Genomic DNA, 26,053 nt, shown 5'->3' with positions numbered 1-26,053 from the left:
AATCACCACCATATTAATATTATAAAATAAAATATGTTTGGATTTGAGTCCCAGCAAGGCTATTAACACCACCTACATGAAGGGCCTCCATATGTGACACTGTGATTTGTCTACGAGCAGTTGGTCAATTTGTTGTATTACCATTATGTTTTGATTTAGTCTTGTTTAATAATATAATAATTATTTATTGCCAAAGAATTATTCATAAACACGCATACATTCGGTTAGACCAAGATATTTTTCCCACATATTATTATTATTATTATTATTATTCTCTTTTTTTATTTGCAATCCAAACAAACACAAAACAACAACACACACACACAGCCTTCCTTTCATTTTTACATTTACATTTACATATGAATAATCAAACACGAAGATCTCCGGTGACTCCTTCCGGCCAAGTTTGGAATCATCAGAGTTCAAGCTCCACTTCTAATTCTAATTCTAATTCTAAATCAAGCTCCGGTTCTGTTATATATGGGCTACCCAAGATTCAAGAACCTAAACCCAAGAAAGATGTCTCCTTTTTTGGCCGTATAGCTAGGGTTTTCACTTGTAGTGGTGATATTGCTACTGATGAGGATGATGAAGATCATGCTCAATCTGCTGCAATTCAATGTAAGTTTTTTAATTAATTTAGATATTTTATTAACTTAATTGTTAATTGAGCTTCTTATTAACTCAATTTTGATGCCAATTGTGAAAATTTGGGGATTTTTAATTTAGGGTTTTAAGGTCAAATTATGTAGTTTTTGATACTTGTAAAGGTTAAGGTTTGGAAGTTAAATTTAGGAATTAGTTGTAGATACTATAGATATGTTGCATTTCTTCAATCTTCATCACTAGATGACATACTAATCGTGTCGAGTTGGAGGGTTGAATTGCTAAACTCGGGCATGAACCGTATAATTATTTGTGTCAAAGATATCAACCATTAACTGAGCAGAGTAGCGTAAACAAGCCGGGCACGAGCTCGGCTTGTTTATTATTTACTAATTGATTTGTTGCCCGTTTACTTGCTACTTTATTGTAATTAGTTTGTTCATACAATGAAAAGTTTCATTAGAAGTATAAATATATGTTTTTTGAATTTTATATATAATAATAATAATAATAATAATAATAATAATATTGTAATACAAACACGACCATCTAACCCATTTATAGAAACAAGTCAAAAAGGTTTTAAACGGGCCAAACAAGTTGAATGGTTGTAATAGCATTTGTTCAACACTCGGTTTGATTTACATTGGATTTTCAGAAGTGTTACAAAGTGTGTTTTATGCAGCTTTCACAAATACAAGCAACAACAAGCTGGAGCACTCGGCTTCCACTACGTCTTCTGTTGCTTCTATGGCGTCTAGTGTACAGCGGGCCCCGGATGAGTTGACGTTTCAAGATATTTGTAAAGCGACTGGAAATTTCTCGACTGCAAATATTATTGGGGAAGGAGGTTTTGGGACTGTTTATAAGGGAACATTGAAGAGCGGATCCGTCATTGCTATTAAGCGCACCAAAAAGGTTCTTTATGTTTTTGGATCTCTTTCTTGTTGGACTAATAGTTTAGTAATTGTGACGGGTTGAATTGGTGAATCTGAACACAGGCCCATATGTTTATTTGCCATTGATATCAACCTTAACATGGACACAAATAAACTTGTATAACTTATTGCAACGAATCAAACGGGTTGACCGTTAGGGGTCGGTATGGGCTCAAACTGAACCAAAAACCCAACATTTGGTTTTTGAATGTTTGAAAACCATTCGGTTTTTTCGTTTCGGGTTTTGTTCGGTTTTACCATTTGGGCTCGAAGTTTTTCAGCCTAAAAGAATTGGCCCAGGATAACGAAATTTGGCCTAAAGTATTGGGCCTAAATTTGTTTATTAATTAATGGTTAACGGATTATTATACCTTTAGGTTCAATATTTATCAAGTTAAATAAATTAGTTAATATTCACAATAAAAAATAAAAATCCAAAAATGTGGTTCGGTTCGGTTCAATTTTTTCGGTTATAATTACATGCAAAACCGAACTGAAAATTTCAATTTTTATGAAATCATAAACCAAACCATCAGTTTTTAATCGGTTTCATGCACCCGATGTTGATAGTTGTAATCAAGTTGTAAACAGGTCATAAACGGATTGGCAGGTTGTAATAAGCGTGTGTATCTGGTACCCTGGTTGACCTTATCAAATATATTTATTTATTATAATTTTAAACTGTTTGGTGGGTCAACCATGTCAAACTTGAGCACGACCGACTTCATTAACCGGGTTAAATATGTCAATCCGAACATGACTTTTTATCAAACGAGTTAGATTTCACAACCCAAAACCTGCTTATTTTCATGTCATCTTTTGTATCGTGTCAGACTGTCAGTTGAATACTCCCCTAACTAATAACCATGAAAGCGAAGATTTAAAATTGAAAACTTCTTAAGCACTCACGTGTTTTATATGATTTTTATTGTTTATTTTCATTTTGTTATCGAAGGAAAATTATGACAAAGAGACACCAGTGGAGTTCAATAATGAGATACTAACATTATCAAAGATCGAGCATCTAAATCTCGTTCGATTCTATGGATTTGTAGAACACGGAAACGAACGTTTAATTTTGGTAGAATACGTTCCAAACGGAAATGTTCGTGAACATTTAGACGGTAAGCGAACGCTTTTCTCAAAGGGGCAGTTTCGTCCTTTCACGTAGATGAATACTATTATTAATTTTTCCTTTTCAGGTAAACGTGGAAATGGGCTTGAAATTGGAGAACGTTTGGATATTATGATCGATGTAGCTCACGCGGTTACATATTTACACACATATACAGGTAGTTTTTCATGATAATAACATTCTTGAAATTTTCATAAATTTCGACGATCAAAAGATAACCATTTTCTTTAGTTAAAACTTAAAATATCATATATTCCCTTACAAAGTAGTTAAAATATCAATATACCCAATTCATTAAAAACAATTTAATGAGTTACCACTTTACCCTTATTTCTCTTAAAACTTTAAAATTTCATATATCCATCTTTAACTTCATTACTTTTTATTTACCATTTTTAGCTTAACTTAACATGTTTTTATCATGCGATTATCTGGTTCGAGTTAGATTGCTTATCGTTCAATTCTTGTGATTATACCTGCTCGATTATCTTATTTGAGTTCGATTTCTAAATAGGACATTCAAATTCGATTGTTCTATTATTTGCCTTCGAGAGATCAAAAGAGGTGAGACATTGGTTTGGTTCGCTTGCCTATCGTCGACGTAGATCAAAACCAAAATAAGAAATAGGGTTTAAACAAATATAATGGAAAGAGGTAGAATTTAAAAGTTCATTAAAATTGGGTATATATGATATTTTTCGTTTTTGGTTGGTTATATATGAAAATTTTCAAGTGTGTTATGGGTATATATGAAATTAATAGGGCTGAGCACCGTTCGGTTCGGTTCGGTTATTAGGCAAAACCCAAATCGAAACCTAAGTAATCGGTTATTTGAATATGCAAACCGTTCGGTTTTCGATTTTCGGGTTTTTCGGTTAATTCCGGTTTCGTTTGGTTATTTTCGGTTTTTTTTACAATTATGTGTTGACATTGCAAAAAAAAAAAACACCAAAAAATGAAAATGCATATTTTAAGCTTGTATATGAACGTGTTAGAGTACCTTAGTCCACATATATATTGAATTCAAAAAACAAAAATAGGCGTGTGTTACATGGAACTATACGAATACAAAGTTGCTAAATAGAGTTTAAAAATTAAAAAGCATTAAAAGTTTATAATCGTCCCATACTCCACGTTAAGGATAGTATAATTTTCTCATGCGTTTTTGATTGTCGGGAAGCATATGCTATAACCTTGTTTCTATACGTTAGTACGCATTCCAAATCTTTTCGGGATGTATCACGATAGATTACAAGATCATCAGTTCCTTCTGGTCCCGATCTTCATTAATCATCTTATTTATTTATCTTAAAAGTTTAGTCCATTCCTCATCATCTTGATAATCTTTATCATCATCAATCGGTTCGGTTTTTTAAAAATGGATAACCGAATCGAAACCGAAATTTCGGTTTTTCCAAAAAACAAAAATTAACCGTCGGTTAATGCTTCGGTTCGGTTTTTTCGGTTAATTCGGTTTTCTGCTCACCCCTAGAAATTAATCATTTTCTTTATTTTTTTGCAGATCAACCAATAATTCACAGAGATATAAAATCATCAAACATACTGTTAACTGATAAACTGCGTGCGAAAGTGGCTGATTTTGGATTCGCGCGTATAAAAGTTGAAGATGCGGATGCCACTCATATTTCAACTCAAGTTAAAGGAACTGCAGGCTATATGGATCCTGAATATATTACTACATACCAACTTACTGATAGAAGTGATGTTTATTCATTTGGGGTTGTGCTTATCGAACTTGTGACCGGAAGATTACCGATTGAATTAAGTAAGCTGAATAACGAGAAGCTTACAATAAAGTGGGTAAGTGAAAAAGAATTTACTAAAAAATTTCAACAGACCAAAGTGGCCATTATCATTTTTAGGGGTGTAAACGAGCCGGGCTAGGCTCGGTTTAAGCTCTATCTTTGAAGTTCAAGCTTGGCTCATGAGTAGTTCTTCAAGCCTGGGCTTGTTCGTTTATTATTTAATTTATATACATTTATGATTGTTTTTATATTATTAGCTTTTATATACCATAATGGTATTTCCCTTACATACTTTATTATTATTATTATTAGCTTTTATATTGCGGTTAAACTGTGACCTTTTTATTAATATTATTATAATTAGTAGTAGTTTTTTATATAACTGTTAAACTTTGATTTCCTTTTTTTGCTTCATACACATGTTCTTAGAGCCGAGGGTCTCTCTGGAAGCCACCTCTTTATTCCTTTGGATAGAGGTACGGTGTGCCTACATCCCACCCTCCCCAGACCCTACCTATAGCTCTGCTGTCGGTGGGATTTTACTGGGTATGATTGATTGATTGATTGATATTGTTTTTATATATTTTTTATATAACAAAATATATATTATTTAGTTATGTTCTATTTGACATATATAATCATAATAATAATAATAATTATTATTATTATTATTATTATTATTATTATTATTATTATTATAATTATTATGTACACACACATACATATTAAAAAATTAAATAAAGGTATAATAATTGGCTCATTTAAGCCCAGCCCATTTCAAGCTTTTAGCAAGCCATAAATATATATTAAATATATTGCGTAAAAACTCTATATATAGGCTGTTTAGGCTATCGAGGCGAGTGAAGTTTGGGCTTGGGCATGCTTATTAAACAATCTGATACATACCCAGCTCCAATATGGGTGGGTCAATAGGCTAGATCGAATGGGTCAAGGTTAATTAAGTGGGAAGATGAAGAGCAAAGGATTAGGGAAATAAATGTTGCAATAATTATCCCAATTAGGTCTATTTATATGTTCTTGTTTTAGTTTATGGATATCCATGTTTTATATATTAAAAATATTTGGGTTTGTTAACCTTGTATTTGGAGAATTGCCATCTCGAATCGGCTAAACGGAGACTAGCCCATCTCGAATTGGGTCAACTATCCTTGTTCTTGTTTATTTCTATCAATTAACTATTTTATTTTCGGGGTTCTATCACAATCTTATTTTAAGCTTGAGCAATCTCAGCTCGATTCAAACTTTTAGCGTGCTATTTCGAGTACCTTACGAACGACTCGGCTCGTTTACGATCATTTTGCAGGCATTGCAAAGATTAAAAGGAGGGGAGGTGGTGCTAGCAATGGATCCAAAGCTAAGGCGGAGCCCGGCCTCGTTGATGGTGGTTGAAAAGGTTTTGAGATTAGCAAGACAATGCGTGGCCCCAACGAGGCAATACAGACCATCCATGAAGAAGTGTGCAGAGATCTTGTGGAGAATTAGAAAAGATTACCATGAGCATGTTGATGTCATGGCGGCCGCAAACCTTTCCGTACAGGTAGCGGAAATTGATGCTAGAAAGAACCGGTGTGAATTTTTTGGTATTGAAGATAATAGCGACAACCGAAGGTTTCAATCTGCGTAGGGGGTGCATAGAAAAGGTTTCGTATGTAGAAGAAGATTATTCAATTGTGTATTTGTATTTCGTATTCATGTTTTCTGTAATTGTTTACACATACAGATATATATATTTTTTGGTGATTGATATTTTGGTAGGTAATAATACACAAATGTTTGAAGTTTTGTATTTTGGTTGATTGTGACAACAATAATATTAATATAGGTTTGTGATGGGGTTGGTTGTTCTTGCTATGGGAGTGATAGACATGAACAATTGAATATGTTTTTATATTCTTATTATTCTAGCTAATCCAATGTTTCATGCAACGTAGGCATCTTCAAACATTGCATTAGAAAACCGATTAGAAACGGATCAAACATAATCTGGCCATGCTTGCCAATCCAATGTTTCCTCTTGATTGTACAGATCGTTGTCTTGTTTCGAACAGTTGATTTGCTCGATTGTTCAATAAATTGGGTTGATTTGCATTCATTGTTGCCGTAAATTACTCCTGTTTTCATCATTGCTTCAATTGCAGACTTCAAATTAGCAATTGCTTTGTCAAGATCCATCAACGCCTTACGTTATCTTGACTTGCGTTATTATGTAACATGTTATCTACTTTCTGCAACCCAACTCTAACCTGTCCAAAAATTTTCATCTCCACTTTTAGCTTATGAGTCCTACCCGAACCATTCGCTAATGGTCTGGTTTTCAGGCTTTATAACAGCCAAGTATGCAACATGTTTAGAAATTAAAATCAACTTGATGTCGTCCAACCAAAAAAAAAAGTAATATATCAGGCATTTGTTTTGTCATAGAAAACATAATAAAACACATTTTAGCAAAACAAGTCTAAAGTAAATACAACCACACACTCATAAAATACAGGAATCTATAACTGACCGAAACAACATGCATGAAGCACACTTCATTCTTATTTTTAACTACTAGGCGAACCAGACCTACTCCTCACACTGCAACTTGAACTCCTTGAACGAGATCTGGGGGACGCACTTGGAGAATACCTACTTGACCTAACGGGCGACCTGCTAGAAGAACAACTCCTGTAGTGCCTCCTTGGAGAAGGAGACACACTTCTAGAAACACCCCGATAGCGCCTGCTCCTACTCCGCCTATAGTCAGGTGAATAATCCCTGCTTGAACTTCTGTAGTCTGGTGAATAATCCCTAGAGTAGCGTCGGCCACGCCTCCTGTAGTGGCGATCTTCTGGAGTGTAAGATCTGGAACGATGGCGGCTGCTCCTAGAGTAGGACCCACGTCTACTGTATGGGGAGGTAGAACGAGAGTATGATCGCCTCCTGTAGTAACGATCTTCTGGAGTGTAAGATCTGGAACGGTGGCGGCGACTCCTGGAGTAGGATCCACGTCTACTGTATGGTGAGGTAGAACGAGAGTATGATCGTCCACGGCGCCGCCTACTGTAGTATGGAGAGTAAGACCTTGAACTTGACCTGCTCCTATCTCTTTCAGACGAGTAACAAGGAGAACGGCTTCTTGAATAAGGAGAATACGTCGGGGACCGTCGACGAACTGCTGTAACCAACAACAAATAGACAGTTAGCCAAATGTCATGTTTACCCTTTGTGATGCATAACAATATTAATGCATGTATTTGTTTCCAAACATACCATGGGCGGACCTCAGTCCAAGGTATCTTCCTGGAGTCGGGGTGCGTCCTCTTCGCCTCCTGGCCTGTAATTTAACAACAAAGCCATGAGTTCAAGAAGCAGAAATACAGATTATTGTCATTTTCATAAGCATGGAAACATAAATTATTTGTAAGAGGCTCTGGTATCAAATAAAATTGCACATAAAAAAATGAAAGAAATGGGAAATAGTGATAAACAACCCTTTGGGTTGTTGATAGTCTGATATTTGCTTTTGATGTGATTTGTTAATTTGGGAGTCTGATGATGAGCTGCAACATACAGCAACCTCTGTCAAAACAAACACTTCATCCAAGAAAGCAAACAACTTGATAACTCGATAACAAAACTATAATTATAAACATAACTTTTCAGATATGCGTCACAAATAATGCAACAGACACGAGGTACTGATAAGATAAAATTACCTTCTCCACAGTAATGACACGACCGTCGAGAACAGAACCGTCTAAGTACTTAATGCACCGATCAGCATCCTTGATACTCGACATGGATACAAAGCCAAATCCACGAGATTCCCGTGTCCAAAGATCAATCACAAGGCGAGCATCTTCCACCTGTCACAATACATTTCATGAGATTGCATGAAACCATGATTTCATAGTTGTTGATTGTTGGCACTCACGATACAAAATTCGTTATCAAAAATAACACAAAATGGAAATCCAATTGCTATGATTTGACTTTTTCACTAAAACCTGGGTTATCAATCTTTATAATCTCTTTATATACTTTAAGAAAATATACTTGAAAAATGAGGTTTTCTAAATATTGAAAGTACAGTAAACTGCAACAGTGTGCATAAAATAATCATAACAATGATAACCATTTACAACAGTTCATATAGAGATGACAATGAGTCGATATGGGCCCATACCCATTTCTCATATGAGTCATATCGAATTATAAAACCAACCATACCCAGTCTCTTACTAGCCAGGCACCTATTCAATACCCACGAGATATGTAATGGGTATGCTCTTTTTATGTTATAACGCTGTTAAAATTACCTAATCAGATGTTCATTAACCAAAATTCAATCTTAAGCGCACCTTAAAAACAGACTTAAAATATAAAAAGCTTTTGCATACTATTTATGATATTGTTTTAAGATTATTTAGAATAATAATATATTCGGTTTAGATACGGATTGTTCGGGTAGGCAGCTGAGTTTCAATTAATACCACATCCACCACAAATATGCAAATTCTTTTGAAATAGTCTCATATCCATTTCAAATGTTTCATGTCCAAGTTCTTTTGGAATTCTCATTACAAAATTGTCTTGTGTGACTAAAGGTAAAAAAGACCAAAATAATCGCTCGAAAAAGAGTTTTGTCACATGCCTTGTTTCCTTATTATAATGGGAAAGGAAATGTAGTATTGTTTATTAATGAGAAACGTACAACTAACTAGTTATGCATTTTATTAATTTAAGATTTTTTGAGTTTGTCGCATGCCTTGTTTCCTTATTATAATGGGAAAGGAAATGAAAACTACAAACATCACTAGTGTTGTTTATTAATGAGAAACGTGCAACTAACTAATTATGCATGTTCTTTAATTTGAGATAATAATATTTTTTTATTTATATTTTTTATTTGTTACTTATTGAAGTCACGAGTCATGTCGGCAGACTTTTTATGGATCCACTGATGTGAATATGGTAATTTCCTATCCTCCCTAAATGTTATATAAAGGAACCATTCGCCCCTTCTACGACATATACCCACTTTTTGTGGATTTTTTTTCCAACGGATTTGGTAGATGAGACCTTGTGTATAGATCCACCTTCCGAGGGCGTACACATTGCTTGACTTGGCTCCAGCCATCGCTCAGAGTCTAGAAAGGAGCCGGATCGCTTTGCGATACTAATTGTTCCCCACGGCTTAAACCCATGGATCTACCTCCCATGATACTATAGTTCCGGTCGTGATTTCTCTGTTTAAATTAAAATGTATAAATCTTTATAAGTTGATTTTACAACAGATCATGCAATTAAGGCAATGCAGAATAAGCACGAGTGTTGTTAAAATCAAATTTTAAATATTTATACATTTTTTAAAGCACAAGCTCACGTGGCAGGCTTGGAAGGTCCGCCTTGGGGGCTTAATAATGCGCACGGTCGAATGTTTACGATAAGCAATCTTTACATGAAGTCGTTGATGTCGTCGTTGTATGAAGGTGTTGTGAAAATCATATTGGTGTCTAGTTTGTTAGTTGTGTTTTTATTATTATATATAATTATTTATATTTGGAGTCATATTTGGATGTTGTAACGGTTTGTTTGTAGCAAGTGAAATATCTTATTTATGATCCATTCGGTTTGTGATCCCCGATCACGGGTTGAGGGATTAGTTTAGATAAAAAGATGATCATTGTTTTTTTAACAAATTATATATACCATAATATCGCGTTTTTAAATTTTTTTTCCTTTCCTTTTTGTAATGAAATAATTTAAAAACAAATATATTTCATCATTCTATCAAAAGTGAATGAATTCTTTAGCCTAAAAAAATTGAGTGGTATAAATACTTTATAAAAGATAGCATCTGAAACTTACCTTTCCCTCTGCTGAGAAATGCCTCTCGAGATCTTTCTTTGTGACACGGCGTGACAAACCGGTGACATACAAACTGTTTCCAGGGTTTTCAATGTCACTTGCATCATAGCTCCTGCAAGCAATTCAAAAATGTAATTAACTCTTTCACAAATGTTCAAGTTGTGTGAAGATTTAAATGAATGAATTATTATTACCGACTCCTGGACCTCGATACGTATCGCCTGCGTGGTGGTGAAGGTGAAGGAGAGTACCTTGACCTTGACCTCCTAGAGTATGACATCTGAAGAACACAGGCTGAATCATAATTAGAATTGGCATCAAAACTATCATTTAGAGCCCCTGCGATACACAGGCTAAAAAAGGTAAATTTAGTAATATACATACATATTAAGGTATCATATGTTATGAATTTATTTATAAGATATAAATAATTTAATAAAATATATAGATTGGTAAGAATAATTTGTATTTGTATTTTAAAAGTAATAAAATGGAAGGTTAGTGAGTTTATACCAATTAAGAAAAAAAAAAAGAATTAATCCTAGTTGAGTTATAAACATTTAAAAAATCCATTCATAATTTTCAATTTTATCATTCGTGAGGTTAAAATTATAAAAATGTAAACTTGTACAAGTACATGTGGAGGGGTCAAAACACGATACGAATTACAATCAGATCTATCAATAATCATTTACAAAACGTAATTCATCTGAAAACAACTTATGATATAGAGGAATGAACAGATTATTCACCTTAACAATTTGCAAACGAGCAGTGGATTTTTGATGGATGGCTGATGTTTTGATTTGATTTGATTTGATTTGTCTCGATTGATCGATCTAATATGTGCCTGCTGATGGAATATCAACACTTTACGGAAACGGAAGTTACTACCGCACACGTGGATGCCCCGAATGGAACAGAAGCTTCTGGATGCGGACGCCAAATACACCTTTAAATCTGCTTTAATTAAATTAAAAACACAAAGTTTTTCTCTTACCACTCCACCACTAAGTTAATTTATTGGTTTTCTAAAACCGTCTAAAAAATCTAACTAATATATTTCTAAAGCAACATAATTTTGTCCACATTTACTTTACCTGGGTTGTTCACATAGGCTTTCATGTTATCAACCTTTTATAAATCTAATTTTCATTTATTCACAATAAAATTTTAATATATTGACTTTTATATTTTTGTAACTTATTAATGTAATTATGATATTAATTATTCTAATTATTATTAGAATTAAAAAACTTATTAAATTTACAAGGTTTAATTGTCCATCGTTTCTTCTTTAAAAGGCACATGCTTCGCTCAAAAATCGTAACACTCCCTATCGTTTGTGACAAGATTCTTCGCCTCATCTATAACCGGTTATTCATGATTTTTCGGTTTCATAATCCAAACAACATCAAATATGCTCATTGTTTGCAACTATCAGGTATGATTTATATTTTAGTGTTCAATCGATTTTTGTGAAAAACAACATCAAATTGATTCACTGTTATTGGATTTAGGGTTTAACTGCATGATTTTTTTTATACTAACAGTTAATAGATTTGATATTTAATTTATTCCTATTAATCGATTTATATTTTAATCTATTTAGGGTTTAAAGGTATGCTTTTTTAAAAAAAATTATCGGTTAATCGATATGATATTTAATATGTTTGTTACTTAAAATTATGTTTATATATTATGATTTTTTGTTCCTAATACGCCTTTTCCCAAGTTTCACTAATATTAATTTATTTTTATGACCTATAAATTTAAAATTTGAAAATCTATATTTTATATTGTTTGTTGATGTGTTTTTCACCCGTGTGTAACACGGGTTATTATCCTAGTAAATAAATAAAAAAGTACTAAAATAAATATGCTGTGACTTATGACCAAGTTTTTTAAAATTAAAATTTGACTTTTATTTAGTTTACAACTATGGTGACAACTGTTTCAAGATCAATTAGATTACATCACGAAGTACAATCGGTTAAAGAGGCTAACTTTAAGCTGTCTTTAGCTGAATTTTTAGAGCATTGAAATTTATAAAATTAGCGAGACATACTTTCTGACCAACCATTACTTGACACGCGTGCCTCTAAATCATTTACCGTTCAAAAAGTGACGACTAGAGCCTCCTTAACCAGAATATGTGTACGTGGCGAATTAGGGTTAGACTAAGATGGAGATGATTATAAAGTGTAGACTAGAGTTGTATATTTATTTTGATGGATGTAGTCAAGCATATTTATTTTGATAATTTTCCCAACATGATAACTTTAACATTTTAAATAAATAATTCTTTTACTACTATTCGTTTAAATCTGTTTATTGATTGTGTGTCAATTGTTCATTATATTTTCTATGTTCATACACGAGGTAAATTCAGAGATGCCATCCTAATTGAATCAAAGGCCCAAAGGCCATTGTTTAGATCCAATCTATGTGAGCCCAATTTTGACGGGCCTAACTTGAATATGACCTATTAAGGATAGTCTAAATTTTTACCTTAAAATATATGAGAGGTTGAGGTTGTCACTTGTTCTAACAGTCGAAACTCTTTATATACTATCACCATTACATACTACGTAGACACACAAATGACTAGGGTTGCCATAATATAGCAAGACACAACATGATAAGACATGACATGACACAAAAAGACATGATGACCTAAGATGCTAGACACAAACACGACAAGATAACTTATCGTTTCATTTTAGTCAAACAAAAACACGAACCTATTTAGAAGCAGGTTAACACGAAAGAACCTATTTAGGTCAAATACCCAAATAGCCAATCTCATAAACTACAAAGTTATAATCAGTTATGAAAAAAAACAAGATATGAAGAAATATGCATAGCGCTAATAATTTACATAAAAGTGTTTCTAACTCAGGTTGTGCTAAAATCCAATATATCCTCACTTTTCCTTTTTCCTTTTTTTTTTTGAGTTATCATTCAAAAATATACATCTCATCATCTAAAAATAAATGTTACATTGATGGAATGTGTAATCAACTATGAAAAAAAATAAAATGATTTAGGTATATGCATACAAATGTAATAAGGCTGGGTATAGTGCGTGCGTATAAAGGTGGGTGTGCTGGATATACATCTTTTTTAAATAAAAAATAAAAATAGGTTAATAACAGGTTATTAACTAGTTAACATGTGTTTAATCTGTTTAGACATGAATTTAATTGTTCTTAAACATGTCAACCTGTTTAAAACATGAAACTTGTTAAGGTCAAACACGAAATTTATTAACTTCGTGTCATCTCGTGTCGTATTAACATGTCCGTGTCATAAATTATTAACCTTACAAAGACCACACAATATGGATCCAGACATCCAACAGACTTAAGTGTCGGAGTACTACATAGCTCAAGCGCATGGCCCCCTAACTTTTGAACCCCTAACTAAAGCTAATTCATCACTTGGTACATTTTACTGAAAACATAATATGTGAGAAAGATTAGAATAAAACACTAAATTAAAAGTAATTGTGTTGTACTGTGTCAAAGAGGGATTAGAATGTGACGGAATTGAAACTTGTTAAAGAAATAGAAATTAGCCTTTTGTTTGATATTATACTCTAGTTGATTTGTTAATTTGTTAAAGAAGTTGGAATGCGATGGTGGTTTTTTTTTGGTGGGGGCGGGGCAATGGTGGTTTTGGTGGTGGCGTTGGTGATGGCGGGGCAGGAGAGTTAACAACCGTGTGGTGGTAGTTATGCAGCGGTGACGTGGACGGTTGTAATTCCAATTTCGTATATTCTCTGGCATGTTATCTTTTGAAATTTCATATTATAACCCAACGAATTCTAGAAACTACACATAATAAGTATAAAATTTATATTGTAATTTCATTTATCATATTTATACTTTTGTTCCTTTTAACATTCTAGTGTTTTAATCTAATGGTGTCCTATACCTCTGGAGGTCTTCAAATCCCGTTGCAGGCATGTAGTAGACGGGTTAAATGGATTTAGGAGTAAAATATTGCTTATAAAAAAAACAAATAAAAAACTTGTTTTTTAATCTAAAATTGAAATTATTAATGTTTGTTAGAACAAATAAAGTGATTAAAGTTTACTAAATTCTTTTGTCTTATTTCTATAAAAATCATCTATGCTCATTCATACAGATTTGTTCATCAAAGTTTTATTGTGTGGTATTTGATTAAGGCTCCTCATAACAGTATAACACTAGTTTAAAACTAAATCATAAAAAAATAGTGGATGATAATATTTATATCTATATAATACTTATATATATTGTGTGTGCGTGTAGTGGATCATATTAAATTTCAATTTAAATGAACGATCTCTTATGAAACCAGTGTTTGCTAGGTAAACAAGGTATATACATTTAGAACGTAAATACAAGGTATATATTGCGTAAATCAAATGACAGTTCATATGTAAATTTTTATCTCACTTGAATCCATACGAATGTAAAAATTGAACTACATGTTCATGACAGTAGGCAACATGAACTATAACATTACCTGAACCGTCACCAAAGAATGCAATAATGGAACGAACAACACGTGGAGTTAGGGATACTATACTGAAAATATTTTTTTTGCCTGTAATGCAAGTCAAAAATCAAAATAAATGTTGATAAATAAATCTCAGGTTTGGAGCAAATTCTTTGTTAAGAGATCTTACTTGCTCAAGTGTCAAAAACATTATAACATTCCATGATCCTAACCTACCGAAATTTGGTAGGAATCCTTTGTAAAATGCAAGGGCTCCCTGCAAAACAGGAACCCAAATAATCACAACATGACAACAGAATATAGTTATTCAAAACATGACAAATATAACTTTACCTCGACTCGTAAGGTTTTAACAATACAATCAACTGTACTTTTGTAAACCGATTCTCCCATCATTCTAGACTTCACCTGCGAAAACAGAAATTGCATGTGACAATAAGAGATCAGACAGATTAGAAAAAGAACCAGTTAGATATTGCTTTAAATGTATGGTTCTTGTAGTCTTATTTACTACATTCATTATTGTTAAGGAGAAATTGGTATACCCTTAAAAGATTTTGAAACATCATATAAATATTATATGCCCAATCCAAACTTCAAACGTCATGTATCCCCTTAAAAACTAGTTAAATATCAAATTTATCCATTTGATCAAAAACAATTCGATAAATGACCATTTTTACTCTTATTCTTCCTAAAAATATAAAATCTATATACCCATGACAATTTCTGAAAAGGCTATAAACTTAAAGGATGAAAAGTGTAATTTACTTAACGTTATAGTTAGCCCATAACAATATTTTTCTCAGAATATGGGTATTACATACTTCATAAAAAACAAGTCTTTGTAACCTTCTCATTTTTTTATAAACTTGAGGGGGAATTTGTTAAAATGTCACATACCCATCCCAGATGTTTTGGATTTTCTCATCAGGTGTGAGTTGTTGCGTCTACAAGTTGTATATAGTACTAATAAAAATATTTAACAAAAATATTTCTATTTATTATAACAGCTAGTGATAAAATTTAAGTATGAGTAGAAATCATAACAGGACATTGACTTAACCATTGATTTATTGGTATAAAATGTCTAAAACTGGACAATTTATTTTAAAACAGGGACGATTTGTGAACAAGCCAAATCATCCCACTTGTGACGAGACAACGAGGTAGCATAAATTGAAACTCAATAGGGGTACATAAATTATAACTTTTTAACTACATTTATAAAAACTAATTGTCTACATAAGATTTATCGACCAAACTCATATCATCTAATGAACTTTCCAACACCTTTCTTTTCTATATATACTTATATAGTTATAATTAAAAAGAATTTGATAGGTTAAAAACATCATACGGGTAAAATGGTCCTTAGAAAAAATTGTTTAAATTGGGTGCATATGATATATTAAGTTTGGGTTGGGTGTATATATATGATGTTTCATCTTGTTTCTAGGAGTATATATGATATTGTATCAAGTTTTTAGGGGTATATATGAAATTCTCCCTTATTTATAACTATGAAAAAAGAACAACCCATAAAAACAATGACTTTACCACATCAACAGGTGAACCGATCAATACTGCAAAAAACCCTGCACCTAAACCGGCAAGTAGATGTGTGAATATACTGTCCGTGAACCCTGGGATTTTCAAAACGAACTACAAAAGTTGACCAAAAACAAGAATACAAACGAGTAAGCAAGTAGAAGAAGCAACAAATTCTGACAACTAAGTAAAATAGTTGACACAATTCAAACCTGTTTCACGTGATCATAACTCGCGAGTTCTGCAGCATTAACAGTAGCATTTCTAGCAATATTTGGGCCCAAACCAGTCCAAAGTGCCATTAACCCTTCCTGTTTTGGCATCTCAATTTTGATAAGTGTTATATATTTTATCACTAACGGGTCAAAAGTAGCCCAAATTGTTACTTACCTCTTTCAGTATGGTGTAATACGCGTTTAAAGCACCAGTGTACCGCCGTGGTGCACCAGGTGGCAGTTTACCTTCAGCTTGAAGGCGTACTTTCACTAAATCGGTTGGATTAGCCAATGTAATTGCTATAGCTCCTGTTTGATGAGAAACATGTTAATTAAGGGTTGGTGATCACTATCTTTATTACAGAAAAATTGGCGGTCTTTATCAAAATTAGTAGGCTTGTAAACGAACCGAGCAAACACGAACTGAGAATGTTCATGTTCATACGTTTAACTTTAACCAAATAAACGGCGGAACATGCATAATTAAACAAACAGGTTTTCCTTGTTCATGTTCATTTGTGTTTGTTCGTTAACAGTATAAACGAACGAGTTAAAACCAAGTTATTGAAACTACACCAAGTTTAAATGGGTATATTAACGAATGTAAATGAATGAACTTACACAAACATAAACTAACGACCATAAACTAGTTTAAATGAACGGAACGTTCACAAATATAAATGAATGAACGAGACATGTGTTCATGTTTGTTCATTTAACTAAATGTACAAAAAAACAAACTTCTCGAAGAACGGTTCACTGAACGTTCAGTTTGTTTTCAGGCCTAAAGATCAGATAGAATTGGATAGGGTGATATGTACCAAGATTAAAGAGAAGATAGTGAAGACAAAAAGTAAAAGTTAAATTGTATGAACTTTATAAATAAATGGACTGATCCGGATAGTGTTTTATCTAGAACAAGTCAAACGAGTGAATTAAATAGTGTCACCTCTAAAGAAAACATCATAAAATCACTCGCCTGTAATCAAAGCAGCAAGTATTTTCTGAAATAATGAAACCTCCGCAAGCATATTACCACCAACACAAAAAGCCTTCACCTGCATAACAAAAATAATATTATATTAAATGAATCACCAGCCAGTTAACCTGGATACTTGATACTTACAGGTTCATATAAACTGATCCTTAAGCCTCCATATATAAACTGGCGATGTAATCCAGGTATAATACCTTTCCAAAGTGCAATTAAACCTTCTTCTTGTGCTATAGTTGCAACAGTACCTAAGAGACCCTTGTACTTTGATGTACCATATTCTTCTCCTAATGTTGCACGTTTTTGAAGTTGAAGTCGAACTTTAGCAGTGTCGAGAGGGATTGTACATAACTGCATAATATAAGGAAATCCAAAAAAAAATGACATTAAACACAAATTGCAGAAAGTGTTTAATGTCATTATGTTTATGTATGTAAGTATTTTGATATAACTAATAACAAATTAAATGATTGTACATATGCATATTATGAAATGATACACACTTTCAACTATTAAAATAACAATAATTCATTTAAGTTTTTATTAGTTATATCAAAATACTTACATACATAAACATGATAGCATTAAACACAAATTGCAGACGCAGATTACGAAATGATATGCGCATTCAACAATTAAATTACTCTTCCCTAGAATAGCAATATTTCATTTAAGTATTTAACTGTTTTAGGCGTATCAACACACTTAGATAAATAAACAGCATAACAGTAACCACAATTGCAGATGCGGATTACGAAATAATGCACACATTCGACGATAAAATCACTCCTGCTAACAGTACGAGCTACAAATCTAACACTCTGCTAACAAAAACGGAAGCAATTAGAGTCGAATTGAAGGAATGGAGATAAACCTCAGCAAAACAGGCGGCGAACGCGCTGCAGAAGAAGGTTCCGGCGAAGGAGATCTGGTTGAGATCCGCCATAACCGGAGATGTGGAAGTGAGGAGCTAGGGTTTTGGTGTCGTTAGATCGAAGAAAAGTGATTTGTCATTTATTGTGGATTCAGCTGGGGGCGGTGACGCTGGTTATCCTCCTACATCAACTGTTGAAGTGTACGACGGTTGAGTATTTATTATTTTATTCACTGTATTTCCTGGCCTTTTTAGTTTTTACACTTATCTGCTTTATGAATATGTGTGTTTCTATATGCTACGCGGATGCCCGCGTGATGCGGCGGGTGTTCGAACGTAAACCCTGCGAATCACATAACAATTAAAAGTGTTCATGTTTCGGTTTAAAGCCTTTAAACCTTTTAAACCAGTCATTAGTTTGGTTTCACGATCGGTTTTTTTTTTTTTTTTACTTTCACTCGGTTGGTTGGTTTCAAAATTTTAAAACCGTAGCTAAAGGTTTGGTTCATGGATTATGCTGAAAACCGGCCATATGAAATCAGACCAAACTTAAATGTTGTATGCATTTTAATCTCTTTTATTATTTAGTATTTGACAAGTTGTGTTATATATGTTAGATATAGTTAAGATATAAATAAACAAATTCTTTTTTAATACAAGTAAACATGACTATTGCAACTTTAAATTAACTTAATTCCAGTATGATTTTTTATAATCTTCGTTCTTGATATAATTTCGCATCCTAGGTGTTCCATTAATCTTTACCATTTATGTAGCTAAAATTATCATTTTTCCTATTTTGTTATATATAAGAGAGTTGGTAACGATTCAGTTTCAATTTTCAATGATTCAATTTTGGTTTGGACGACGAAAAATCGAAACTAATGGTTGGGCTCACAAGTTTAACTTACAAACCATAAAAAACCGACATCGAGCACCCTTACGTAGCTTATTAATTTTTTAAAATTGAAAGAATTATAACAATATCATACTCAAATTAAAAAGAATAAAATGCTCGATTTTATGGTGCACTTTTTTTACAAAAATATTAGCGTACTAAAAAATTATGGTCGTTTAAAAATCGTGGTGGGAAGTTAGTTTAAGATTAAAATTAAAAACATAATATGATTAAAGATGATGGGGCAAACTTGTAAGTTATGTGAATTGTATTTAAAAGACAGGTTTACTCTTTGTTACACATATAATTTATGCATTAGGATTTGTAAAATTCTTAAAATCAAGTGTCTTAATTTACCCTTGTCTCATGTATTATATATAGTATAAATATGTTATTTATTTGATACGTTTAAATTTTGTATAAACTTTTTTATAAAAGTATGCACTTAAACAAATATTATATAATTTTAAATTAGATGCATTCGTGTATTTTTCCTGATTCCTTTAGGATAAAAAATCATGTGGTTGATATGCCTATCAACTTATGTTAAAATATATGCACTTATATGTGTGGGTCAATAAGTGGCATGATTTCATTGGTCGATATAGCCAAGGTAGTTCGCTTACACTAGTTCAAGTGTCATTTTCTAAGCAACTTTATATTGTTTTTTCAACATGGAAAAAAAATTATTAAAAGTACGCACCTAATCCCTGTTTTCTAAACAACGTTTGATGCATCTAGTCAAACGGTAAGTTAATATCTCAAATCATAGCCTCTGATTTTCAAACGATTGTTTGAATTTGAAGAGCAGCGTTCAAATAATAAAAATTCACATTTTGAAACGGTTATTTGAGGATCTATCTAACAGTCGTTTCAATTTTTAGTGACAAACGAGTTTAGGAGTGACACAATAATAACAACCTTTGTTATTAACAATTATATTATTGGTCCTAAATTGAATGCGCTTAAGCCTTTAAGAACCAAATCATTTTGGCAATTCCTACGAACACCTCCCTTTCCTCAGCCAATGTCTCCACGTACATCTCCCTCGGGCTTTGGAACCACAAACATCTGCGGTTGAAATTAACGTCGTCCTTAATGCGAAAACTTGACTGAAATATATTCTTTTTTTTTTGTCAATGATCTTTTAAAGGCATATTTTATTAATTTTCTTCAGTAATTAAAACCTATTAATTATAAAAGTCTCTTTGTCTCACATAAATGTACTATTCATCAATTGTACTTATTATCTCTGCTGAGTGATGGTAAAAATAAGAGTATAATTTTAAAAGTTTTACAACTTATAAAGCACATATTACAAGTTTTAAGATGGGCAAAAGGGTTATTGAAACATCAAATATTAGGTGTGTCTTCATATTAATTAAAATTGTTACAATTTATACCTTTTAATTATAATTACCTTTTGTAAATTTTAAAGATTCTTACATTATCACCCCCCCCCCCCCCATCTTTAACACTTAATTTGACAACTTTATTTAAAATTCTTATTCTTTATATATTTTTTAATATAGTATGCTATAAAAAAACCGAACTTACCATTGTGACGTACATATTTTTTGCAACGTTTCAATGTAAATTTTATTCAATACCGACTTATCAATTATAATGTATAAGTTTACTATGCAATAATGTACAAGCCAATTAAGCATTATTATAATGTGGTGTGGTTACAAACTTCAAATTACACTCCTAGAAACCAATTTTCCCTTTGAAGCTAACAAAATTGAAATTTGTTTATTAAAATATTATTCTATAATCTGATGTCAAATGAGATATATCATAATTTTACATATTTATTTTTACCAAACACAATTAAAGCATGATAAACCAAAATCACATTCCTTATATTATTCTAACATCGTGTCTATTATTTGTTATATAATCAATATGTGAAACATCATTCCACTTCAAAGTAGGGCTGGCATATCGCGTGTACCCGTACACGATAAGACACAAACACGAAATGGGTATACCTGTACACGACACGAAAACTTTTCGTGTACCTGTATCCTAAACACGAACACAAACCTGTTAATATCTGTAATACACGATAAGAGCTGTTTAGCAACACAAATTTGACAACCTGTTTAGGGAAATAAAAGTCGTCAAAAATTCATAGAAGTCTTAAAATAAAACATAAATCTATGATCCTTAACAATTTTAAGACAAAAACCCATATAAGCAAACAATAACAAGCAAACAAAAGTCGTTGAAAGTTCATAAAAGTCTTAAAATAAAGCATCCGAATTATAATCAAACAACATCAAGTTCCAAACTTCCAAGCTCCAATTGGTCTTTCTTCTCAAATCTTCAATTCCAAGCAAGCAAACAATCAAACCTACACACAAAATAAGTATAGTCAATTAGTCATATTAATCATATAGACAATTAGGCATATTCATATAGTTTTATCAAGCAACATTACTAAGTAGAAGGAAGCCCTGGCGGGCGGCGGCGGCTCTGACAACGGAGAGGAGAAATTGAGAAAGTCCGGTGAGGAAGTGGTGTCGGCTGAGAAGTGGTGGCAGAGGAATCACCAGATAAGGGCAGTGGGCGAAGAGAGGTTTGGCCGGAGAAGTGGCGGCGGTGATGGAGAAGTGAGTTAGGGTTTGGAAACGTGAAAGTGGAAACGGGAGTTAGGGTTTGGGGATAAATTGATAATAATAGTTTATAATTATAATATTATATATATATATAATTATAAACATCTAACCATGTACTTACAGGTAAACAGGCATTTTACCTGTTTAGACACGAAAATTAACAGGTAAATTCGTGTCTACCTGTTTAGTACACGAAACCTGTTAAGCCTTACCGTTACCTGTTAAAGTCGTGTAGGTACGTGTCGTGTATTCGTGTCTCGTGTATAAATTGCCAGCCCTACTTCAAAGTATATATATTTTGAATACATGAAATTATTTTCAATTATTTATGAGTAAAAATGAGGGAAACAACGAAATCAAAAATTAAATAAATCACGAAATCATAAATATTAAAACTATATATGAATAAATATAGACGCATTTTTACTTCAAAAGAATATATGTATTATGTTGACTGACATAAATGTATAATCATATAAAATAAAATTTATTATTTCATCGGTTTAACATGGCGCAAACTATTATATAACACGCATATTACAATGATTAAAATGCATGCTGTTGTTTTTTCTAATGTTACTGTTATCGCACTTCCATAGGCAGTGTTCAAATTAGAGTTTGTTTCCCGTATCACTTTATATTAGTATTCTCGTGGATGTTTCGTTCAAAATTGTTAAACATATAAGTTGAGAGAACCTGATTCTTTATCTCACACCGACTACCAGCTTCACAACAAACTACATATCCTCATGGACGTTCTGTTCGAAATTTTCAAACATAAAGTAAGTTTCTTAAATTATTTCTAAATTTTTCCTAATCCATTTAATTTATTTAAGTTCCATGACAGCACGTGTTTAATAATTCTCTTACCATTAGATAAAATTTTTTTAAGGTGATGCAGTTTTAGGTGAAAAGAAGTAATTGTAATCTATTTTTAAATGTGAAACAACTTCAAGTAAAAAAAAATTTTGTAACTATAATATATACTATATTATATAAAACTATAAAACATATATGAAAAAATAAAAAGGTAAGCTTATATAAAACTTAAGAGTTAAAATAATTACAATTGCAAAAATATATCGTAGTCCCAAATTGAGTAAAGGGAGTCAGCTTGATTTTTAATCAAGTTGAACCCGAGTTTAAGATTTCAACGTTAATTTCGAGCTAAGTTGAGTCGGCACGCATTAAGTTTGAGTCGAACTCGAGCTAACCTAGGCTTGGCTCGCTAACAGCCTTTAAATGTTGTTACCCGTTGCATCGCGCTGGCATATGAGCAGTTAAGATTTATGTACGACACCATGAATTATCATTTGAAAATGTGTAGTCTTCTTATACTCATATTATATCTCATGTGCAACTAATAGAAGATGACAAACATATTTTGTATAACTAATACTACAACATTTGTATATAAATGACTAAGTACTCACAATTAACCGATGATGGTTGTTGCATATGCGTCTTTTGCAATTAGGCAGCAGATCTACCTATATTATTAAAGCAACACATTATTTTCATTTGTCATTCAACTACTCTTCACCGTATGAATTAAACTCGCTACCTTATTTTTAAAATGTCTGTGCCTTACCAACTCAACTAGGATAAATTGATATTAACCTTCTCTTTTCTTAACTGTTATAGATTCACAACCTTTTTCATTTTGATTTCTTTTAAAATACAAATACAAAATATTCTTACTAATCTATGTATTTTAGAAATAAAAATTTACTTATATCTTATAAATCTATAAGGTATGTTATTATTAATTTAACTTTTTTGTTTACTTTTTAACCACTCGTGTATCACACGGGCTATATCCTAATTCTTTATGTATAGCATCCCGATTAGCTTCTAGTGTCACTTAGTAAGGTTTTCTTATTAACCAAGACGGTGAAAAAGATACCAACTATATGTCGAGAAACAAATAAATCCGCATGTCCTAACACACTAGTAAAAAACTAGTTATCACTAATTTTGGTGATGGTCATTGATTTCCATAATCCGAGTAATAAAATACTAAAATGGACGTTTCCCTTAAAACTTAAACAAGATAAACCAAAAAACAACATACTCATGCTAAAGTGCTAAACCACCATTGGCATCAAACTCGAACTCTAGAAGTATTCTTCATCACCACCATAAACTCCAACTTCTCGCTAAAATCCACCTTACTATTCTCCGGCCAAGGCCTCCATTCAAACTCTTGAACCATCCGAGCAATCATCAAACTCACAACCATCATCCCCATGCCCGAACCTGGGCATATCCTCCGCCCCGCCCCGAACGGAATCATCTTCATTCCACACACACCCGTTACATCCGCATTGTCACCACCCGAAACAAACCTATCCGGATAAAATCTATCCGGTTCGGTCCATAGTTTCGGGTCCTCTCCAATCCCGGGAATGTATATCTCAATGTGGCTACCCGTTGGAATATCAAATCCCGCGAGTTTTACTTCTTCGGTAACCGAATGCGTCAAAGTGATGTAACTAGGAGGGTGTTTTCGTAATAATTCTTTTACGAACGCGTTTAGATACGACATCTTTTTCGCTTATTTTTCGTCGGCTTGTACCCACCACCGATTTTATCTCGTCGAGGATGCGTGATTGGATGGAAGGTCGTTTGATTAACCTTGCGATGGCCCATTCGATGACGGTGGAGGTTGAGTCGGCCCCACCATTGAGAAACTCTAAACAGAGTGTAACAATCTCTGGATCTGTCGGTGGGTGGTCTCGTCCCTCCACCGACAAATCAAACAGAGTGTCCACATAAGAGAACTCCAGCGACGCAGGGCCTTTCATTGCCTGAGTTCTCCACCTCTATTCTATAAGCGGAACCAGCATCGCGAGCTGCTGCTCTCTCACTCGAGATGCTCGCTTCCACTGCTTATAGAACAGAGGCCTCAGCAACGGCAAAAAGTCATCTAACCTCGGATGGATAGTCATCAACACCGTTTTCAACATTTCGTCAATATTCATAATCGATATCTCATCCATCTCGACTCCAAAACATATAGTCAAAAGTATATAAAACACCACGAACCGCGCATTCTTCAACACCCAAACCGCACCTCCATTTTCCGCGGCTTCCGACTTCAACTTATTTATAAGCTTATCCATAGCCATTATTCTAACACTCCTAAACATACGCAACCTACTAACACTAAGCACATTCTGCACCATATTCCTACGTAACGACCTCCAAACCGGACCATACAATGCCGAATTGACACTAAACTTGTTGGAACTGAATAACACTCTAGTCGGATTCTCGGGTGGTCGGGTAGCAAAAACATGACCCTGCTCGATCAATGCTTGGTGAATAATATCCGCTCGGGAGAGTATGATCATGGTTCGAGCTCCCATTTGGAGAGTCATGATGGGACCGTATTCGGGTAGCAGTTCTCGGACATATTGGAAGAATGGTTTGCCCGAAGCTGCGATTTGGAGTAGGTTGCCGAAGATGGGCCAACCGGGTGGTCCGGGAGGGAGGTTAAGGCGCGGTTTAGCGCTGATGAGGGTGAAGATGATGGATATGAAGAAAGTGAGTGTGGTGAAGAGGATGGTGTTAGAGAACTCCATTGATGAGAGGGTGATGGAGGGTTTAAGAGTTTGTGTGTGTATTCACAGGTGTCTGAGCTATTTTTGTAAGTACGTTAACATCTGTCAAAGTTATGTAACATGAGAATCATAGAATGTGTGTGCAGTAAAAAGTATCATAAATAAATATGATGATGGTTAGGTAAATAAGTAAATAAATAATCATATTTTCTTTTCTTTTTTAAAGGAACTATTTAACCATTAAAATTTGGTTAGGTAAATATGATGTAGTGAATATTTGAACGTGTTCATACTGCATACTCTGGTGATAAAACAACTATGGAGATAATGAAATGTTCAAAAGTAAATGCCCTCAATGTTAGATTGATGAAATAAGTTAAGTAAAATGATCATAATGTCCATTAGCATAAATCCCAAAATGTCCTTGCAAATTTACCCAGCTTAATTTTGTCCATTGCAAAACCTGCCTATTTCATTACACCAATAATTGAACGCCACATGTA

General features: G+C 33.2%; 4 protein-coding genes and 1 pseudogene across 4 annotated transcripts in view; 2 read left to right on the top strand and 3 right to left on the bottom strand.

Annotated features, from left to right (window-relative positions):
• The window catches only part of LOC143552580 (mitochondrial import inner membrane translocase subunit TIM10-like), a 117,798-nt gene that overhangs the window by 49,058 nt on the left and 42,687 nt on the right, over window positions 1–26,053 (top strand). The window lies entirely within an intron of this gene.
• LOC143552575 (calmodulin-binding receptor-like cytoplasmic kinase 2) lies at window positions 360–6,090 on the top strand. The gene is made up of 6 exons (XM_077042754.1): window positions 360–621; window positions 1,292–1,524; window positions 2,500–2,668; window positions 2,747–2,836; window positions 4,202–4,500; window positions 5,770–6,090. The coding sequence occupies exons 1-6, from the start codon at window positions 360–362 to the stop codon at window positions 6,088–6,090; spliced, it is 1,374 nt and encodes a 457-aa protein (XP_076898869.1).
• Window positions 7,719–10,599, bottom strand: LOC143552574 (serine/arginine-rich splicing factor SR45a-like). The gene is made up of 5 exons (XM_077042753.1): window positions 10,514–10,599; window positions 10,320–10,431; window positions 8,165–8,314; window positions 7,940–8,008; window positions 7,719–7,782 (listed from the first exon to the last, which is right to left on the bottom strand). The coding sequence occupies exons 1-4, from the start codon at window positions 10,597–10,599 to the stop codon at window positions 7,985–7,987; spliced, it is 372 nt and encodes a 123-aa protein (XP_076898868.1). The 3' UTR covers window positions 7,719–7,782; window positions 7,940–7,984.
• LOC143552573 (mitochondrial uncoupling protein 2-like) lies at window positions 14,796–18,549 on the bottom strand. The gene is made up of 9 exons (XM_077042752.1): window positions 18,463–18,549; window positions 17,721–17,939; window positions 17,574–17,652; window positions 16,770–16,903; window positions 16,592–16,690; window positions 16,389–16,493; window positions 15,162–15,236; window positions 14,998–15,084; window positions 14,796–14,915 (listed from the first exon to the last, which is right to left on the bottom strand). The coding sequence occupies exons 1-9, from the start codon at window positions 18,532–18,534 to the stop codon at window positions 14,892–14,894; spliced, it is 894 nt and encodes a 297-aa protein (XP_076898867.1). The 5' UTR covers window positions 18,535–18,549; the 3' UTR covers window positions 14,796–14,891.
• LOC143552594 (cytochrome P450 77A2 pseudogene) lies at window positions 24,089–25,573 on the bottom strand (annotated as a pseudogene).

The sequence above is a fragment of the Bidens hawaiensis genome, unplaced genomic scaffold (assembly GCF_021521415.1).
Source record: "Bidens hawaiensis isolate Kalapana, Puna unplaced genomic scaffold, B.hawaiensis_p1.1 tig00016945_1, whole genome shotgun sequence".
Classification (NCBI taxonomy): domain Eukaryota; kingdom Viridiplantae; phylum Streptophyta; class Magnoliopsida; order Asterales; family Asteraceae; genus Bidens; species Bidens hawaiensis.
This window is presented reverse-complemented; position numbering and strand designations above follow the sequence as displayed.

Bases quoted from the DNA above. Each gene is read 5' to 3' on its own strand.
- LOC143552573 (XM_077042752.1), bottom strand. From the start codon at position 18,534: ATGGCGGATCTCAACCAGATCTCCTTCGCCGGAACCTTCTTCTGCAGC. The intron at 17,653-17,720 runs GTAAGTATCAAG...TTTGTTATGCAG, and splicing joins GGATCAGTTTATATGAACCT to GTGAAGGCTTTTTGTGTTGG. The intron at 15,085-15,161 runs GTAAAGTTATAT...CCTGTTTTGCAG, and splicing joins TTAAAACCTTACGAGTCGAG to GGAGCCCTTGCATTTTACAA.
- LOC143552575 (XM_077042754.1), top strand. From the start codon at position 360: ATGAATAATCAAACACGAAGATCTCCGGTGACTCCTTCCGGCCAAGTT. The intron at 2,837-4,201 runs GTAGTTTTTCAT...ATTTTTTTGCAG, and splicing joins ATATTTACACACATATACAG to ATCAACCAATAATTCACAGA. The intron at 4,501-5,769 runs GTAAGTGAAAAA...ATCATTTTGCAG, and splicing joins AGAAGCTTACAATAAAGTGG to GCATTGCAAAGATTAAAAGG.
- LOC143552574 (XM_077042753.1), bottom strand. From the start codon at position 10,599: ATGTCATACTCTAGGAGGTCAAGGTCAAGGTACTCTCCTTCACCTTCA. The intron at 8,315-10,319 runs GTAAGTTTCAGA...GTATTGTGACAG, and splicing joins ATTTCTCAGCAGAGGGAAAG to GTGGAAGATGCTCGCCTTGT. The intron at 8,009-8,164 runs GTAATTTTATCT...TGTATGTTGCAG, and splicing joins GTGTCATTACTGTGGAGAAG to CTCATCATCAGACTCCCAAA.